The sequence below is a fragment of the Ambystoma mexicanum genome, chromosome 11 (assembly GCF_040938575.1).
Source record: "Ambystoma mexicanum isolate Mex_15411 chromosome 11, UKY_AmexF1_1, whole genome shotgun sequence".
In the NCBI taxonomy this organism is placed as follows: domain Eukaryota; kingdom Metazoa; phylum Chordata; class Amphibia; order Caudata; family Ambystomatidae; genus Ambystoma; species Ambystoma mexicanum.
The window spans coordinates 483,436,155-483,457,357 of NC_090934.1; the positions used below are offsets into that span (position 1 = coordinate 483,436,155).

The following is a 21,203-nucleotide window of genomic DNA, read 5'->3' on the forward strand; positions in this document are numbered from 1 at the left end:
TCTGTCCGGTACTAGGGCAGAGCCCCTCGGGTCTAGACCCGGTAGTAGAGCCGTGTGGCCTGTTAGCGCAGTCACTGGTAGGATCAGGCGGCCGGGAGCTGTAGTAGCCTCCGTACCTGCACTGGTACACAAACCTGAAAGGTCCTTCCCACTCTAGGTGCGGATGAAAACAGTACCCCTACCTTGGGGCTGGACTTGTCCTGATGAATTCCTTTGAGACCTCTGGAGGCAAACTTCCGAAGAGCTCCCTCCCCTGGGCTAACCTGTTCTTCAGAGCGCGTTGTAAGCTTGTTGCACGCGGTACATGACTCCCTGCCATGGTCAGGGCCAAGGCAGCAGAGGTGGAGAGCGTGGGGGTCAGACGTAAGGAACAGCCCCTTGCAGGCTGAACACCTGCTAGAGCTTGCTGACGTCAAACTGTGCCGGGGAGGAGCGTGGCGCCAGAGGACAGAAGTATCTGATTAAAGACAAGAAGACAAAAGGAAAACACTTCTCTGGGGACGAGCGCATGGAATTACAAGGCCAGAGGCCGAACCCAGGAGCGCTGGTGAAAGCGGTCTGTTCCCGTCAACACGGAAAAGAGGACTGGGGAGTGGCGCCAGTGGGCGGAGTCAGGAGAGCCCATGCTCCCAGGTCCACGCCTCTAAATTTAAAGGGTGAAAAAGATTAAGTTCTGTCTCCTGTCCCTAGCAAGAGACGCCCATGCAGTATGGAGGAAAGGGGACGGGATGCAAGAGTATTGCTTAGATGGTCTTCTTTTTAGTTTGTCAGTATATGAGTGGAACAACTCGTTTCCTTCAAAAGCTAAGTCAAGGATCTTGTCCTGAACATACTTATTAAAAAAGGTAGCCCTGCCCTGGCTGTTCTCCTAAGGTTTACCCCAACACTTATGGCTCTAGCAGCCGTACCTATGTGATGCAGACTTCTGCAATTCTGAGCGATAATTTTAGCCTCAGCAGGATAAGACTTAAAAGTTGCAATCTTACCTTGTGGCAAAAACTGTTGGAAATATGGAATCTCATCCACAGCTGCCAGAAGAGTGTCGGAATTTGCATGGCGCAAATGGAGGACCACGTTAGCGTAAACCTTTTTGCCACATGTATCCCAAATCTTATCCTCCTTAGAGAGGGGAATAGAACTCTGAGTGCCAAATTAAGTATTTTGGTCCGACTTCGAAAACATGGTCGCAGAAGCGACTACCGATAATTGTGGCAAGGGGTTTGGTGACAGACTATGGGAATCCGAGAATAACTCCCTGTAACACGCATCAATTTTCTTATAATTAAAGGTTACAGAAGAGGATTCTTCTAGACCGACTTGGCTGCTGTTAGAACATCCTTTTTTAAAGGAATCCCAGACCCTTCATACTTGCTGAGAGAGAGAATGCCCAACAGAACTCCAGTTATGCATACGATTTCTCTGTTAGTGGAAATCCAAGCAAATCTTGAACCCTTACCTTACCCAATGCCTGCTGTGAAAGGTTCTTGCTGACAAAGAAGCCTCTTCCATGCTCTCATCCTCATTGTCACCAATATCTGTGTCTCTGTGTGTGTGATTGGGCCCGTAACATTATCGAGAGGTAAAGGAACGGATTCTTGAGGAATGTCAGGAGCGGACTGTACCACCTGAAGCCATTCTGAGGCAGTTTTATGTCAGGCTGAGCTTGACAGGCCCGAAGATGTAGGGACTGATGGCAAAGTTTTAGGGGGCCTGATGGTGCACAGTGAATCTGTGATGCAGGTAAAGTCTGATACTGAAAATATCCTTTCATAGGGTCGGTGTGCCTAAGTCTTCAAAATTTGTCAAATATACACCCTCTGATGAGGTTGACGGCACACAGGCTGTCGGAGACCAAGAGGATGAAGCCGACTGTGTCCAGGATGAAGATGGGGCAGATACCAAGCCGGTTGTCTAACAAGAGGAGCAGCCCTGAATCTGAAGAACAAAGGTATGGAATAAGCCGTCAACCAAGTTGACATAGGCAACCATTCCAATCTCACTAAATCATCCCTTACTAACTGTGGGAAGAAGAGGCATATGAGTAAATGCTGTGGAATGCACAGATTCAGGAGAGGAAATCTCAGAAACCTCCTCCACTGCACACAACACCAAAATTGAGCAATCTTTGTTTATTTTTTTTTGGTAATGCGCTCCCAGCCCGTAGGCAGATTGGCGCAACAATACAAGTGGACTCGAAACTTAGTTACAGTGCCTGGCATAGGATATTACAAAACAGTGGTAATTTACAACAAATGGTACAGGTGTTACAGTACTTATGGGAGCAAGATGGGTGAGCGAAGAAGAATATCGTTTTAACAAATGTATAACATGATCAGCTAGATAAGGGTGAATGTCATTACATATCGTTGTGTCTGTCCGGTGTTCTGGAGGCGATTATAAGGGAAGATCGATGCTGTCTCTGTAATGGCTTGTCACACTGAACAGACTGAACTTGCCTCACAGGTGGAGCAGTTTTTGGAACCAATTTGCGAGGAGGTAACGCAGGGAGTCTTGCTCAATGCGGAGCTCTTTTTCCTTTGCGACCCTAGCAGCTCCCCAGGGTGAACACCAGTAAAGTCCTCACAGCTCGCTCTGGAAGGTCAAAGGCCCTCAGGCAGTTTGGGCCTGGTAGGCTTTTGATGCTGAGGTATAATCTCGGGTCTGCAAGACCCAATACTAGACCTCGAAATGTCCTCAGTGTTCCGACCAGTAGAAGCCTGTAAGGTCTCAGTGACTGCTCCGGTAAACATTCTCGGAGGAACAAAAGTAATTAAACCAGTAGACGTCAACCTGGCCTCGTGGCACAGATGAGGTGGATAACCGCTGCAGGACCTGGGTCCCTTCCTCCTTCAAATGACCTGGAGGTGATGCGTTGAAGACCTCCCTCCACCGAGTCAACATTCGAGGCAGTGCGCAGGGCACCAAATCGCGATGGGAGGAGCAGGTCACCCAGTGGTGGTCAGGACCCAAGCACTCCAGGCAAAAGGCGTGGGAATCCTCTGCCAGTTAGTGCCTGCCGGAGGTAGCGCATGCTGTGAAACTTTGAACGCCTGCCATAAAAAACCGACTGGTGTTAGCAAAAGGTGAAAAAAAATCTTCGGAGGGAAACCGTTGCATAGTAAAAAATCTGCATGCACTGTGGAAAGCGTCCAGTCCCATCAACGTGAAAAAGGGACTGATGGGTGTTACCAGTAGGCGGAGTCAGCAGAGCTAGCCACGGCCATGCTGCTGCGCCTTCCGTGCAATACAAGATTGTCCTCATGGTTACAAAGGAGCGTGGGAGCCCATCTATTTAAAACGAACATGGGTCAAATACCCTGTTCTATAGAAGCTCTTCCACTCGGGAGGGTCTCAACCACGTTTTAGCTCACTGCACCCTTCACAGAGGTAAAATACCATTTGCATATCAGCCTTTGTCCACACCCACATGGGCAGTCCAGCACTGAAATGCTAGGCAAATCTCCTCTGAATAAGAGTACCATCAGCAACCCCAGACACGTGTTTCAGCCTAGTCGGGCCTCATCAGTGAGGTAAAGCGGAGCCTCTCTAAGGCACAGTGAGCAAGGGGTCCACGTCTGGATTACGCTGGGTTACTTAGGGTAAAACCCTCATTTTTCCAAAGCTACAAATGAGCTTGGGAGCCCCTCTACTGAGAACAAACATGGGGCAAATACCCAAAGTTACCTGGGGTTATCCAGACATGAACCCCGTGCTCACTGTGCTCAGAGAGGCACAACTCCATCTCACTGATGAGGCCCGACTAGGCTGAAACACATGTCTGGGGTTGCTGTTGGTACTCTTGTTCAAAGGAGGATTGATATAGCATTTCAGTGCTGGACTGCTCAAGTGGGCGGGAAAAAGACTGATATGCAAATGGATATTCCTCTTTTGTGAAAGTTACAGTAAGCTAAAACATGTTGCTGCGGACTCCGAGTAGGCACATTGCCACAGAACAGGTTATCATGCGTGTTCTTTCTTGCAGAGGGTTGTCCTGACCTCTTTTTGAGATTGTCCTCATGTGCTGTGCAAAAAGTACTCCAGTTGCGTCCCAAAGTTGGGACACCCATGGAGGAAAGGAGAAGGGATGTAGGAGTAACATGGCACAACAAGGCAAAAACATGAGGCATTCAAAGGAATAGCTTACACGAAAAGGCACAAAGTAGAAAGATTAGAGTACTTGCCCAAGGTGACAGAATATGAGTGAGTGAGCCAGGCTTGAACCAGACAGACATACCTCCTTTAGTTGGCTCTCCCCGGTATAGTGTATGCTTGCTCTGCCAGCGACTCCAAGCAGATGGTCTAAGGTATGCATACTGGCTGCATGGTTGGCATTGCACAGTGGCTCCACACTCGGCTCCTGCAACTGTGTGCCAAAGTCAATGTGCTCTGTAATGCTAAGAGGGAAAAGGTAAGAAGATGAAGCCTTAAAACTGATTGACCATGTATTTCAAATGTAGTAGATACTGTACTAAAATGCCAAAACCACAAAAGTCCTACTCGAAGGCTGCAAGGTGAGGTTGACATATAAGTGACCACATACAATTGCAAGGGTAATTGGGGCTCAAATACAGACACACAATCGCACAGATTAAGACAGCCACACTTGCAGTCAGCCCATTTCAGTACCTTCTTTTGATGAAAACCTGACCGTCTACCTTAACCCTTTGCTACTCCGCTCTATTACTCCCATGTATGACCCATAACTGACTATCCTAAATTTGAACTGCTTTTTATGAGAAAAAAAAAGTCTCTTCTGAAAAATAGCCTTTTGAACTATCCTTTATGTCTCCATTTCACCTCCCATCACCACCCTTGCTTCAGTTTATGGACTATGTGTGTACCTCATAAGCAAGTGTTCTAGAAGAGCAGAATAGGATACTTCTACAATAGATTTGCTGCTTGGCACCATACCATAGATTGACATTCTCCTCAAATTATCCTGCCACCTAGTGGTGGAATATAGAATTGCCTAATTGTGTACAAGGCTTTTCACCAGGTTAGTCCAAACTCTAAATGTGACTGAGCAGTAAGGCTTCATTCCTAGGAGGGGGCAGACTTAATGCAAGATTCAGATCACAAACAAACCAAATACAAGATTTTCCAGGCAGTATGGGGTGAAAATATAAACTCTATTGCGTAAAATAGTTTGTGAACCAAGTTAAATTTACATAATGTATAGGTATCGATATAAAATGATTAAGGTGGCCAAACGGGACGCCAAGAATACTTAAAGCAGCACAATATCATAGAAAGTGCAATGTTACCCAATAGCTGCAGTTCTAAAATGGGAGACAACTGTTAAATGCAAAGGACTGTCTTAAAAATATGGGATAAGCATTTAACATTCCATAAACCATCTTAGAAACCCTAACCCAAGCCCACAAACAAGTTTAAATGAAGGTTCAATGCTAAGTAAAGGTTTAAGTTACTTTTAGGGAGTTTTTAAGAGCTATAGATTTACTCTGCTAGGAAACATCGTGACAAAGTCATTAGTTCAACCGGGTTTATGAGTACACCATAGGTAAGTTCTCCCATACAGGTTTCTGCAGCAATATGAAAGCAGCAGCCACCCAGCAGGGGAGGCGGGAGGATATCACACAAGAATTTACAGAGTAGGGTCCATCACCAAAACCAGAGCGATGGATGGCTGCAGCAGCGGCTCAAGCCCTATAAAGAAATGCACCCTGACCCTCAAAAGCCCAATAATGCTCAATTAATGACTTAAGAAGGGCTCAAGGAAACAGGGAAGAGTACCTACACAGAAGGCTACATCGAGGGAGGACAAGGAATGTGATGTAGACAAGGGTTCTAGCATCCAGATTAGATCTAGCTGGCATTGGTTCTGGTCTCCAGTTACAAACCACTGTACCGGGAGGTGACAGGGCCAAGACTTCACAATCCACAATGGACACTATCCCCGACAACCACACAACAATGAAGAGCACAGCAATACAATTTTGTGAGGGAGCATTTTTTGATTGTCTTGATTTATTGCGGCTGTGTGCCCTATTCAGTGCTTGTCAGAGTCAATACACACCACATTTTTCTTGTTAATAGGTGGATGTTGTCAAAACAACGTGGAAGCACACCAACCAAAGCAATATAACACTGCATTTTGGGAATTGGTGTGGACATCCCCAAAAGTTCCATGTAAGACAACTAAGCTAAGCAAATTAAGTGCAGGATGCATTGTGGGGGTTGGAGGAAAGAAAACTTCAATGCATCAGAAAGTTACTGAGTAAAGTAAACAAATGTTGCATTCAGGCAGTTGGTCTTTTAAGTATGAGAAAGTGAAACATAGTGAATTAGACAATGCTACATTTGGAACTGAAGTGGATTTCCCCAAGAGTTTCATACAAATGAGAGAGGTAGACAAGACCAGGTTATATAATTTGACAGGGGAGTTTAAGTTTGAAAAGTTCTTAGGAAGGTGAAAGTAATTTGGTGTTTGAATGTGAAAACAAACTAATATATGGAAGAAATGAAATGCTAGAACTCATTTGGGAGCTATTGGATCCCAAGGAAACCTGTAAAAGACTGGCAATTCCTGAAAAAGCCTGCAATAGACAAACATGTGACATACCACTTGATTCGTTCTTCGATTCGGTCCCATCGCATTCTCATCTCGAGAGGATAGCTCAGGGGCAACGTGCTCGCCTTGGAAGCAAGACGACACAGAGCAGCACAGGTTCGATCCCCGGGTCCGCACTTAGAAACCTCTGGGTATTAAGCGTGTTAATAAATAACATGTCATATCATCAGACTGGCCTTTGCAAGGATTCCCTCCCTTTGAAGTTTGTGATCCCAGAGGTATATTTCTAAAAACTAGGCAATATGGCTGAGCATCTTTCAGAATTCCTAAGTCCCTGCACATAATGAACCACTCTGGCTTGGGTAACCTGCAAAATGCATATACCACAATTACTGCATAGGCTCCTAGTAGAGTTGGGATACATTTTTCCTAAACACACTTTGGAAGTGGGAACAGGGTTTTGTTGGAGGGTCCATGGTGTAACATCTCCTAAATTCTCTAGCTTGGCATGAACATCACTGGAATCCAATCAATGCCCAGGACTTCGAAGTGGGCTCTGCTCCCTGTACCACCTTCCCTGGAGCTCATAGCTCCAACTATAGTGCTCTGGTAGGCTTAATTTCCTTGGCCGCAGAGGAAAGAGTCCAGTGCATGACTTTATAACAGTGGATGCAAACTAACATTGCTGTAGAAAAAAAGTTACTTCCTTGTAATTTTTGTTCTCCATCATGGGCATGGCCATTAAATTCATAAAAGAATGAAAGCTGTTGTGTGTGTGTGGAAATGTTGAAAATTCTTAAAAAGGAGACAAACACTCTCTAATAAAACAATAAATAGTGCCTATCTGGATTATTGTACTTTAATCTTGCCAGTTATGCAAACAGAAAGTACTGCAGGAACTTTTAAACTGCATTCCTTTAGAAACAGTGAAGAAAATCAGGAGGCATATAGGCAAACATAAGTGCGAACAGCAGAAGATTCCAATGTCACTTTGAAGGAGCAGGGTGCTGCCAGCTCCCAGAATGCCTTCTACTGACATTTTACCTGAGCATTTCTTTACTAAATGCAATAAGAGAGCCATCTCTTGTCTTCATTGCTCTTTGCAGTCTCATATTCTAATACCCCAAGAAGGGTGTGGGTTGGGTGGTTTATTCATTCAATGAAACTACCCATGACTGAAAATGAATATTAGAAGTAACTTACTTTTGCTTTTCCATCATGGCATCTTTGTTGATGCTCATAATATTGACTAAAAAAGCTGACCTATTAACCAAGCGAGGCAATGGAGATCATTGCAACAGCTGTGAGAAAAAAGGGCGCCATGACCACAGTGTTTCTTTCATTATCTTCATCTGAAGTTACGCACAGTAGGATAAACTAAAAGATAACTGGATCTTCCCAAAAGCAATAAAGTAAGAAAACAATAAAGCAATCAGGATGATCTTGGCTAGGTATGTATCTCTTCCTTTAGGTGCAGGTGCCCACCCATCTTAGGCTCTTGGGTCAATGCCTCAGTCCCATCCCTCAGAGTCCCAGGAGGTCACACCATCTACCTCTGCTCTAGAGGTTCATGCTCACAGGTTTCCCAAACCCTTTCAGGAGTATTTTTTCAAATTTAAGTGGGCTGCAGTGGTTGTGAAACGTCCTGACTGGCCAGATTACGGACTTGATATGTCAACTAGCTGACTAGGGCTTGGTCTTTTTGTCAGCTTTTCGTATTCTTAGATATTCTACACTTCCTTCACACTCCTTCTGTATCACTGCCCGCTGCTAGCAGACTTTGGAGCAGCTCCAGGGATATGATGTGTTTCCCCTCGTCTTGACCCAGGAGTCTTGCTTCAGGCTTTATCCTGTTTCACTCTTTGTCAGCCCTGGACTTCAGACCCATCCACCTTCTTGACAGTCACCACCTCACTCTCCTCTGATGTTAATGTCCTCTTTGATGCCACTTCCATCCATTACACGCCTCATGTTATCATCTTCACCTGTCTTGATATAACCACCATATTCTCCTCCGTTTCTGTTTCCACCTCCTGCTTTGCCAGCCCTAATGCCACCACCACCTTTATCTCCACTACTGATGTCACTACCTTCCCTACTTCTATCATCGCCATTCTCTCCTCTTCAGCTCTCATCACCTCCTCCAGCTCTTCTCTGCAGCCATGTCGCCAATCACACCCACTCCTCTACTCTCCTGGTCTTCCGACTTGAAGCCTCCACACCCCTTACCAAATAAGAGCCCTTTCTCCTTTCACCGACCCGCAGCAACCGGGGGAAGCTTTTTTTTTAAATAATCAGTTGCCTCCTTTACCAGGGTGGGGGTTTTGCTGAGGGTATGCATATGCAGGGGTAACTGAGTAAAGGCTGGGTGTGGCTGGTGTCTTTGTAAACTTGGTATAGATCTGCAATCAGGGGATGGGACCAAGCTTATATCTGGGCTGTCCACCATCTTGGATTTTACCCACGCTTCTCTTACCTTTTCTGTCTTTGAGTTGGAGGCGATGGTGTTTTCAGTGTGCCCTCCCGGAGCTGGAAACACTCTGGGTACGTTTTCTACCTCCTCTCATTTATTTGTGATGCAGTGAAAGCAGTTAACCGGATACAATGTTTACAAAGCATGAGATTTGCTTGCTAGGGAACAATGTTTTTTGGGTCAGTTGTTCAGTGTTTGGGATGTCACAGGCTGAAAGATTGTGTTTATGGGACGGCAGAATTCACTGCGGGTCCCACAAAGTTCCCTGCAGGTCCTGGGAACTTCTAACTTTGACTCTTCGGAGGTGGTTGGTGAACTGGTAACTGTATCCAGAGCTATGCTATTTTGATCCATGACAAGGAGAGGGTTCCCACTAAAAGGACTACCTTCAATTTGACTGTTATATATTTGAGTCTGGCTGAGGAGTGTTTTGTGTTCTTACTTGGGTAAGGTGACCTTTGCACTACCTGGCAGGTTCTTCACAAGTTTCTGGCTATGGATTAATCCCTTATGATTGTCTTGCCCCGATGGCCTACTAGCTTCCAGAAAAACTGGAACCTTGGTACCGACCCATTGTGAGGCAATGTGGCATACCTCTGACAGTGTAGCGGACAAAGGCAAGGTGGCAAAGGGATCCTCCCTATACTGCTGGAGCGGCTTAACAAGCAGGGAAAAACAAGATCTCCCCACAATGTCAGGGTGACAACCAGCCCCCTGAGACACCATCCTGCCAAACCCCAGACCCAGTTAAAGGCCCTTGTCACAGAGGACAAAAGAAAAAGATTGCAAATATGTCCAACATAACTCAAGCCTCCACAAAGGGGAGCTTTACATTGTAAGTGAACACAGCGGAAAAGTAGCCAAACAAATTATTCAGCAATGATTGGCTGACTTGAGCATCTAGCATCCAAAGCTAGATATTAATGTGCTAAAAAAGTATGAATGTTTTGTAAGTTGCTGCAGTAAAGATTTCTGCGATAGAGATATTTCTGAGCACAGCAGCACTAGACAAATTTTTGCTTGTGGAGTGTCCCTTGATTTTTTTGGCCTATTGAGAGCAAATAAAATGCATTACACAATCCATCTAGAAAGGGACTGATTGAAAGCTTTAAATCTAATGCAAATTGTACCATAATTTAACTTCCTTTCCTGCAGATCTTCGACTCCCTATGCAGTAACATAAATCGCGCTCGACATATAATGCGTGTACAGCCCTCTCTTTTGGAGTTGGGGGGTGGGTGTTATGTAAAAAAGATGGTGAAGCAATCATTTGGTTTTTGTGAAAATCTGAGATTACAGGAGGAAGAGAAAAAGGCTGAGTTTTTAACGCTATTTTATTTTTGTGAAAATGTAAGGCTTGTGTACATAAAACCTACATTTAGCTTACTCTAGAAGCAAAAGTAATGCACACAAAGGTGCTATAACTGGTTTATAATCAGTTCAAAAGGAGGACACATCAGCTGAAGACCAATGTTGAGCTTCCAAGAAAAGGATGGATTCCTGATGGGAGGATATAGTTTCCCAAGTTCTGGTAAAAAGTATTTTATCACAGGAATACTGAAAAACGGGTTCCCCGAGTGGGACTTTCCCAATAGGCTGTCATGGAAGTTAAATCTTTAATGAAGGAAAACTACAGGCCAGGTTGCTAGAGCGAAAGAAGAAACAGCAATACCATTTCTTCTCCTTATGCTGTAGGATCTGTCTTTCCAAGAGAACATTATCAAATTGAATGCCCAGACCCGAATAGTTGACTTTTGACACCTTTCAGGGCAGCGATTCACTTCAGGAAACGACAATATGCCAAGAACTAAGGAGCCAAGTGGTCAGCGATAGAAAGATGTGCAGATACTCACTGCAGTTCATATTGAAGAGGAGGTCAGGTTGGCACTGCAGAGTACACAGAGGTTCCAAACTGCTATATGAGGTAGGAGTAACCCCACTGGCACAACCAAGCAAGTGCGATCAAGACCATGTTCATGCTTTATCACTTCACAATCACTTTTGGAAGACGTGGGATTGCCGAGAATGCATGCACATTAAGTAGTATTTCATCAATGGGAAATGGGAGGTAATATTATACCAAAGGTAGAAGAGCTCGTCTACCTGGGTTATAAGATCTATGCCCTCCCAGCACTATGCAAATCCAAACAAGACAAGGTTCTGAAAGTTAACTCCTTATCGGCCCAAATGAAGAAAATATTGATAAAATATGGTATATTCTCGTTAATTCCTGTCATGAAGTTTTACCAGGCTAAGGTGATCCCAGTGTTACTGTATGGCCTGGAAACCAAACCTCAACTTTGGAACATTTCATGGCAAAAGTGGGGGGCCTTCTGTGGAAAAACGCTCTGGGCTTGCCAATGTGTCTCTCTATGGCAAATATCATATGAACTGGGTCTAAGATCTCTGGATTCCCAGGTAGGTTGGAAACTGATATTATTGTGTCAGCGGATATGTAGTTCGCAGGATGGCTCCCTCTGTTCTGAAATAAGAGTTCACCTGGAGACACTAAAATCGAAAATGCTTTCTAACCTTAATGTCCAAGTGGAAAAATTACTTTCTGATGCAGACATTGGAAAAAAACTGTTAGCAGAAAATCCTGTTAAAGTGAAAAAAAAAATGGGAGGAATGGGACTGGATTAAGACAATTACGGATGTTCGCTCGGGGGCCCATCCGAATCAAATGCAATTAGCTGAAAGGAAATTGGGCTTTCTGAGCAAATATCTGATAAAATTCCCGGATTGGAAAATCAGAAATACATTTCTAAGATTAAGACTAAATGTCATCCATACAGGCGAAGTGCTCGCAAAAAGTGGTCAAGGAGCATTGGCCAGAAAATGTCAAATCTGCATTATTCCTGAAGCCCAAACCACTAAACACCTTTTGACATCCTGTGAGGGCACAAGGAAGGCTAGATTGCTTTTCTTCAGCAGATTCATCCCTGCACCTATACAACATCTGCAGGAATCGTTTTGGGAAAGTCTGATTGAAGGCTTCTAACATCAAAAAACAATAGCAGTAATTCAGATGCTAGAAAGTTGCGAGATAGCCTTGTAATTTTCCAGACAAAAAATTGGTTTATTTTGGGTTGGAAAAGTTGATGTAGTCGCTGTGGGTACTGCATCGAAATCCCTTATTGGTGTTTTTTTAATAATCAGAAGATGCTGCTGTGTTCTGTTTTCCTTTATTACATTTGTATTATATTTCATTGTGATACGAGTACTGAGCAAATGAATTCGGTTATGGTTAGTAGGTCATAGTAATTTAGTTGTTTGATTCTTGTTCGTCTCTTGCTTGCTTTAGGGTTGCATTATGTTTGGTTTTTCTTTTGTCTTTTTTTTTCTTGCTTCTTGTCTTTTGATTTTGATTGATTGTTGGAAATTTTTGTAAAAGGTTAATTTAAGCAAATACAAATAAAAAAATAAATAATAAAAATTCATGCAGAAAAGAGACTATTCTGTTAATTAAAAAAACACAGTTTCAGCACCCAAATGCCTTTTGCTATGCTTCACGAGCACGGTTGGTAGCATTTAATATTCCATTGCACCTGGGTGCTCATCAGTGAGCAATACTCTAATCTGTCATTGTTTTGGGGCAAGAATTGGCTTTCCAGCCGCATTTGTAGAATGTTGCTGGCCAAAGGATGAGTGCCCACAATGATAGAAATACTTCATAGAAGCAGTGTAAGATGGTGTAAAGTCAACCTTAGCTTCTATGAAAGCAAGTTACAAGGTTCAACTCTCCGTTGTCATGTCCAACATCTCATCGTCCACTTGAGTTTCAAACAGTTTCTCCCGAAAAAGAGCAGATCATGAGCTTTCATGTGTAGTCCACTTGTTAATCAGGCCCACAACTGCCTCCACATGCAGACCATGATATGCATTGATGGACATGTAGACCAGATCTTTGTGGGCATCGATCACGTGGACTGACATTATACAACCCTCTTTTGATGCTCTCCATCATGCCATCTGTTTTTTGTGGAAAAAATTGTCTTCTCAACTGATTCCCATTGGAACGTCATATTGGCCTACAAGAGACATAGCTCGCAGCCCTAATAGGTGTTGCCAAATTGGCACACACCTTCTTAACAACAGAGTCTATCCAGCAACTCTCCTCAGTTTAAGGAGTAGGGTGGATGATCTGCTTCTTCCAGAGAAATAATGGGTCTGACCCAGGTGCCCTGTACTTTGTATCCTACCTGTGCTTGTGGACAACCACAGATGGAGGTAAATCTGTCCATGATGGGCTGAAGTAGCCCGAACTAGAGAGGTAAGAGGATGTGGAGTAACCTTTAGCTACAAGGCTCAAAAAATGATTACACTTTACTGTCTTCAGTTCTAGTTGAAATAATCAGCATTAAAGCTGCTCTTTTCAGGATGTCTGCAAATGTTATCAGGTCATCTGTAGGAAACGCTGTACCCAGGATGGAACCTGGCGAGCCAGACGGAAGAGTTAGCCAGTCATTATTCTCATCCTCAGGCAGTGGAGTTGCACAAGGTGGTTCATCAGCCGTTGGCAGTATTCTAGGGCTCTCAGCAACAGTAGGAGACTTTCTGGCCTTATCCATTGATCTCCCAGAGTTATGTCTTTGCATTTTATGGTGTGGACTGTGCTTTTTGTACACATTACAGATAGTTCTCTTTTTATAGTCATTGACAAGGTTATTCCTGATGTTTTGGCACTCAAAATAAAGGATTCAGCCATGCTTGACAGGCTGAAGAATATTGCAATGGTGTACACATCTGTGGTGATACCTCCTATGTGGTTTCCTTCAACATTAACTGCTGCAATGGCTTGCTTCGAGGAGATGGGCGCCAGTGGGATGTCCAAGTGGGCCACCGCAGAAGCAAGCAACTTAAAGTGATCCATCCTGTGATTCATAGTGGGTTGTAGGCCAATGATGATATTTTTAAGCATTCCAGAGTCTTGTCCATCTTTGCCCTCGGCCACATACCCTCTGTATCTTTAAGTCTCCTGCAAGACACCACCTAATAGGGCACTCCTAACACTGTGTACTGGTCAAGAAGACATCCAATGCACAAGGCAAGGCCATCCTTCTGTGATGTCTGCATAAAGAACACTTTCCAAAAAGAGAGGAGAGACAGAGACACAAAGACAAAATAGCGAATTGATTTGACTTAAAATTTGTATCGAGCATATCCCCAATTGAAAACCAAGCGGCGAGCCGCATCTAGGCGCAGATCTTAAGTACAGTTAATGAACACCCATAACCATTCACAAGGCATTATTCAAACAGATATGTTTTTATATGTTTTCTGAAGGCTGTCAGAGATTTTATCTTCCTTAGATGGTGTGGTAAACCATTCCATGCGCGGACACCCCCCACTGAAAACCTTCTGTCCCCCTCCAGCGGACAAATCTAGAGGTGGGAACTACCAATTGATTTAGAGCCATAGATCTCAAGGATCTGCTGGGGGTATAGATTTGAATTTTTGACACTAAGAAAGAAGGTGCAAGGTTGTGTAAGCACTTAAAGATCAAGCACAGTCATTTAAATTGGATTCATCGGTGGACCGGAAGCGAACACTACACATACGGCAGCATTCTGTAGTTGCAACAGGTATTTAGGGCATCCAACCAGGAGGCCATTACAATAGTGAAGTCTGGCATTAACCAGTGAGCCCACCACCGTTGCTCGATCGCCTTCTGAAATAAGGGGGAGGGGTGGTTTCAGTAGTTTTCAGCTGAAAATAAACTGATTTAACCAATTGGTTCACCTGCCGATTGTAACTCATGTCTGTCTGCCAAATGCACCCCAGATTATTAACAACATTTCTATACACTTGGGTGTTAGCAAATATCGGTGGGCAGGGAATCCTCTGGGCAGAGGTTCCGAGATTCTTTTAAGATCCAAAGATAATTATCTCGGTTTTATTGGGGTTTAGCAGGTGCTTGTTGTTAATCATCCACCCTCGTACTGCCTCTGCACATTTCAGAATATTGTCCACTGCCTACATTGGCTGTTTAGGGCTCAAATACATCTGCGTATCATCCACATAGGAATGATACTGCAGGTTAAACTGTGCCAGAATTAGTAGGAGGGCGCAAATGAACAAGTTACTTACCAACTGGTAACGTTCTTTCGACTGGATGTTCCTGCAACGTAAACCACATCTTTGACATGTAATGTCCACAGCTGTGTACTGTGGAAACATTTTCGGCAGGGGGGGTCCTGCGTCGCTGCTGTCGGTTCGATGTCCCTTGAAGGCCTCCGTTGAGGGCAACGTGACCAGATGTTATAAATGGGATGCACGGCGCCCTTAGCCTCAGTTTATTGTTTTCCTCCATAACATGTGACATGCACATACCCAATGCTTTCTTGACTGCACATAGCCTTGCGGGAACGTAAGTTGCAATAGCATAGGAAATTCTCCAGAGGGGCAGGCCAGGAGGGCGATGTGGAATACGTTGGAGGAACATCCAGTCGAATGAATGTTACCAGTTGGTAATTAACAGTTTAAATGGATTGTGTCCTCCAACGTATTCCACATCTCTGACAGACTCCCAAAGCAGTACCAGAAAATGGAGGAGGGAAAAGAATTTAGAGTACCCAATCAGATGGCAGAATGAAGAACCGCCTACCAAAGGCCATATCTTGACCATGGAGTGTATCCAGGGAGTAATGTTTAACAAAGGTGTGGATAGAAACCCATTTGGCTGCATCACAAATATTCCTAATAGGAACTCCCTGCTGCAGGGCTGTGGAAGTAGCCACGCCCCTAGTGGAATAAGCTCGCAACCCTTCAGGAGGTTTCCTTGCCCGCCAATCGATAACATTCAGTAATGGTGAGGATAATCCACCTAAACAAGGTCTGTTTGTTAACAGCATGGCCCAATCGGTGACCAGCATACCCCACAATGAGTTGATCGTCCACTCTGACCCTGGACATCCTAGGGTCCAACCTATGGAGTCGCTCCTCTTCCTTACCAGGATGAGGAGGAGGATAGTAAGAAGGAAGATCCACTTTCTGGCTTAAATGAAATTCAGACACTACCTTAGGTAGAAATGAAGGACGTACCCTCAGTACAACCCTATCCTTGTGGAACACAATAAAGGGCAGCTTAGATGAAAGTGCCTGCAACTCACTCACTCTGCGAGCGGAAGTAACCGCAACCAAGAACACCATCTTGAAAGACAATAGTCTCAAAGGACAAGAGTGCAAAGGTGCAAATGGAGCACCCATCAGGAATTTCAAGACCAAATTCAGATCCCAAACCGGCACCTGGAATGGGGTCGGAGGGAACACATTAGTGAGCCTTTTTTTTTTTTAATTTAAAATTGTTTATAGTTTACATGAAGATATAAACTTTTTTCATTAATTCATCATTTGAAATTACTTCATAAAAATGAAAATCATCAATCATAATCAACATTTTACACATTACATACAAAGAATTTACAATTTTATACATTAGATACGGGATATATTTAATATCCACCTAATTTCGTTGTGAGACGTTAGAATCTTCTCCATGAGACCCTTTTTAGTGCAACACAATAACATTATGACTTTGTCAATCTCTCGAATAATACATTTTCATACATTAACAACGCAGCTATATCATTTCATTTGCTTATGTGATATAAACCAACACAGCAAATATATGAAATTTCCCCATTTAAAGGTACTCTATTGAGTTTCTAAAGAGGAAAATATTCCTAAAACCAAGTTCTTAGTTTTTAGATCCTCATCGATTTTGAATAATAACCTTGATAGGGCCAAGGTCAAACGCATACTGTCACCCTGCATACTGCGCTCCCAAAAGACGGCCCTTGCAATATAGGTAGGGCCGGGGAAGTATTCTCCCAGGAGCGTTTGTCCATTTTCCTCAAAGTATGGACAATATACCACAAGAAGTCTAATAGTTTCGATCTGGCAAGTGGAAGAACAGAAGCGACACTTTGCATCTGTGAACAATTCCCTAAAGTGATTCCATTTATATATACGCTCCATGGTGGAGAATTGGTTGAGTCTAAATCTTAGATAGATATTTTGCACCTTGTAATAGGGACATCTAATAAGATATAGAGGACGGGTGTCCATCTTCCTAAATCTACTAGCGTACTCTGTGTACAGGGAATATTTCTGTTTTTTTTCAAATTCCCATCCTCCAGTCCCACTCATAATTTACGTTTATTCCTAGCTAACCCAAGTATTAGGTCCTCGTTAGTTACTTCAATGGTGTCCAAAATCGAGGTCATTTGATTTTGAAACATTTCCAGTGATTGAAGATCACCCTTCGTTAGTAAGACATTTAGATCTTCATATAAATAATTTGTAGGTGGCGATAGCATTTTAGCATATCTCATTAGTTGTCGCCATTTCCATTTCGATGCTAGTGAAGATAAACCCAACTCGTGGCAAATAATCGAATTTGGTATAGCTAGAGATAGCCCCAAAGTATTTTTCCACAAGGTCCCTTGATTCAGAATGAGGTGCTGATCGATATTCATTAAACAGATATCTAAGCCGAAAAGAATAATAGGTTCAAATTTGAATAAGTAAAAGTCCAACAAAGGCAACAACGAAAACATACAATATTTAGTATGAATCGTCTTCATCATTGATAGAAGGGAACTAGTTTTTACTACCAAGAACTCTTTCCAAAATTTGAGTGAATAGGTGTTAGTCAAAGGGTATCCTAGGTATCTAATAGAGCCTGTCTTTTCTAGTCTGCCATCAGCAATTGCCCAATAATAAGAGTTTATTTTTTTCCTATTATGAAAAATAATGATCTGAAATTTTTTGGGGTTAGCGACATGATTGTGATCTGCAGCATAATGATAGAAGGTGTTTAATTTAAGCTGCAGTCCTGATTGAGTCCTGTCAAATAATATGATGTCATCCGCAAAGCAGAGCCAGTCTAATTTCATACTACCTAATTTTACCGGAAACATACCCTTACATGCCCTTAGTTGATAGATGTCGGAAATATACATGTTAAACAGGGTTGCCGCAAGATTGCAGCCCCGTTTAACCCCCATCTCCGAGGTAATGGGTGATGAAAGCACACCCTCCTTGTTTATTCTAATTTGAAAACAAGTATTTGTATGAAGCATTGAAAGCAATTGTATAAGTCTATGAGGGAAACCTAGTTTCACAGGTTTTGCCCACAACACTTCTCGAATTACACAATCAAAAGAACTGGTCAGATCTAACGACGCAATATATATTGGTACAGACTCAGGTCATTTTGATTTTACATTTAAGTGAGCAAGTATGATTGCATTAAGGGAAGTTCCGATATTCCTTCTAAACCCAGATTGAAACGGAGTAAATATCGTTCTTATCGATATGCTTTTGTAGCAACTTTAATAGACAGATGGCAAAAACCTTGGCCGAGGCATCCATAAGGGCAATCGGCCGAAAGTTTGCAGGGTCATTTGTATCGCCCTTCTTATAGATTGGAATAATTATGTCATTTTGCCATGATTTAGGAATACAATTAGAGTCCAATATATTAGATCATCCTTTAAAATGCACGAGGGCACCCCATCAGTACCTGGCGCTTTAGAAGATCTAAGTGTACCAATAGCGTCCAATATCTCATCCATGGTGAAAGACAAATCATCAGAACATTGTTCATTAATAATACCACTGTTTATAATACGGAATTGTGTTGGTAATTAAAATTTCTCAGTCATAAATGTTTTCCAAGAATCTGATGAAACCGAGGAGCTTAGGTCGTGCTGCTCGCATCTATTGGTATCATTAATAATTGACCATATTCTGCGGTTATCTTTGCAAATAAGAGCTTTGATAGTTACTTGGTTCTCAAGTAATTTACTTCTGTATTTGATATGTTTGATTTTATTATTATATTTTAAACAGATTTTCTTTTTACATGTGTAACAGTCAGTGTTCAAGTTTCGCAATTTTCTCAGGCTAAGATTTTTATTTCGTTTTAAGGAGGCAATTTAACCATTAAACACATGAGGATGTCGAATATTACACATCCCTTTGCTATTTATAATGGAATATAGGTGATTTTTTATAATAAGGTTATTCCATGCCTCTCGAAATTGTGCATTGTGTTTTATGTCACTTCCTTTGGGGACTCTCCATAAGTCCTTGTGAACCAGAAAATTCAAACGTCTACACATGGTGGGGTGCCATCCTACTGAATGTTGAGCCTGCTTGATTTAAAACATTTTTAAGATTGGAGTAGTTTCTAGAATAGAGAAGACTAATTTAATAATCATACTAATAGGCGCGTGGTCACTAAAGAGTGTCAATTATAATTATCTTATTTGCGCGCCCCATTAGTCTCTCTGAAATAAAAATGTAGTCAAGGTAAGAGGAGACTCCACCTCGCTTCCAGGTACCTGAATGCATCCCAGAATCAAAGTCTACCAGGACAATGTTCCAATCTCTAAAATATTGCTTCAGTTTTTTTCCTCTAATAATTAAAGTATCTTTGTGCTTAGAAATGCGATAATGTCTATGGCAAGACCTCATATTAGAACAAATGGAGTTGAAATCGCCACCAATCAACATCAAATAGTTGGGGTTAAGCTCCATTGCAACCAAGAAGATCACATCCAATGTGTCCAAAAATGTTTCTATCAAGGAATCAGCTGGATTGCAATACACACATAATAAGAAATATATGTGCTCAGGCTGATCACAAGCGAAAAATTTGATCGTCAATACATTCGCTGCTGAATATAGGATTTTAGAGCTATGTTTAATATAATTACTAATCATAATTGCCACACCACATGAAGGACACCCAGCAAGCCCTTGACTAGCAGGTGCACTGAACGTGTCATAACCATCAATGAAGAAAGTAGTCAAACACATTGTCTCCTGTATGAATAGTATACTGGGAGAATGGATACACACAGAAACCTTGAGCCAGTCGCCAAGGTTTTTCATCCCACAACAGTCCCATCAGATAAACCTCAAGTCAACACAATTAGGAATGCTTTTGTTTTGCGGCCATGTCGATAATGGATGTCATCAGAGGGGCTAGCCATGTTAAATTGGAGGCTGCACCTACCAGTGTTGTAATTTGGGTAATAAGATCAGCTGCATCGTCTTGGCTACCAGCTTGATTCTTGTCCCCAGATTGATTCCGTTCCAACACAGATGGTGCCTCCAAAAAAGCCTCAGCCTCTTCCATAGACCGCAATAAAGATAGCTCCAAACCACGCAATTCAAAGTCTTTCCTGTGTTCCCAAAGTAGCCTCGTAATTATTAGGGACTGGGGTGCACATATCATGCGTAGGTTATGATTTGCCAGTCTAACCCATTCAATGTCATCAGAATGTAAAGTCCTTAATTGCGGGCTCCCTTTGAATACATTGAATATAAATGATCTATTCAACCCTTGTTGACCATTTCTTTGAGCATCACTTTGCCAACCCAATATATACCGCACATCTCTAGAAAATAAACATTCTTCATTAACCACCTCAGAGTTTTTAGGTGACTGCTGTCCATAGTTTACCAAATCACTTTCCTTTTGATCGATGTTTAAAGGAGGATTACCCTGATTTTGAGCAGATGTATCTTGATGATTGGCAGCGTTTTCAATGCTTTCTAAGATATTTTTAGTTATTGCGTCAACAATTTCAGGACGTTCGTCGCTTTCCCTGCATTCAACATCTACGACATTTTGTTGGTTAACATTCAGAGTGACCTCTCTAGATTTTTGTAACTCCTTGGTGAAAAGATTGCTCACAGTCGCATTAGATATTTCTTTATGAGGTGCGGATGTTATAGCCACATAAGTTGTTTCATTTCTGCTCGTCTTAGTTTTAATGACGGGATAGAATGCTGAAAGACGCCCTTGCTTCTGTGTGTTAGTCTCATCTGAGGCCGCCCCCATATTTGAATGCATATTATTTTCCGTATCCCTTCCTCCTGAGCGTTTTAATTTCTGCTCATTGGGTAGAGCGAGGTTTAATAATGCTTTTGATTCGTCATTTAACTGAGATAAATCAATCACAAGCTCATTGGCTTGCTCATTTTATTCATCACATGCTTAGCTTCTAGCACACCATTAAAGCTACTTTGTGGTCCTTGATTTTTTTTTTTTTTTTTATGCGACTTAGTGGACTCATGAATAGACTGGGCAAGATTTCTTTTTTTTTTGGTTCACTTTTTTTAAAGCTTTTGCTTGGGCACGTTTCATTTTGCGAGAGAGAAAGGTTACGGGAGTATCTT

General features: G+C 42.6%; 1 protein-coding gene across 5 annotated transcripts in view; it reads right to left on the reverse strand.

The window, feature by feature from the left end:
• The window catches only part of TTC17 (tetratricopeptide repeat domain 17), a 2,246,693-nt gene that overhangs the window by 260,290 nt on the left and 1,965,200 nt on the right, over positions 1-21,203 (reverse strand). For all 5 annotated transcript variants that reach the window (XM_069623328.1, XM_069623332.1, XM_069623330.1 and 2 more), the window contains one exon: positions 4,235-4,394. In XM_069623328.1, the coding sequence (XP_069479429.1) occupies positions 4,235-4,394 (160 nt within the window). The remainder of the gene's footprint in view (positions 1-4,234; positions 4,395-21,203) is intronic.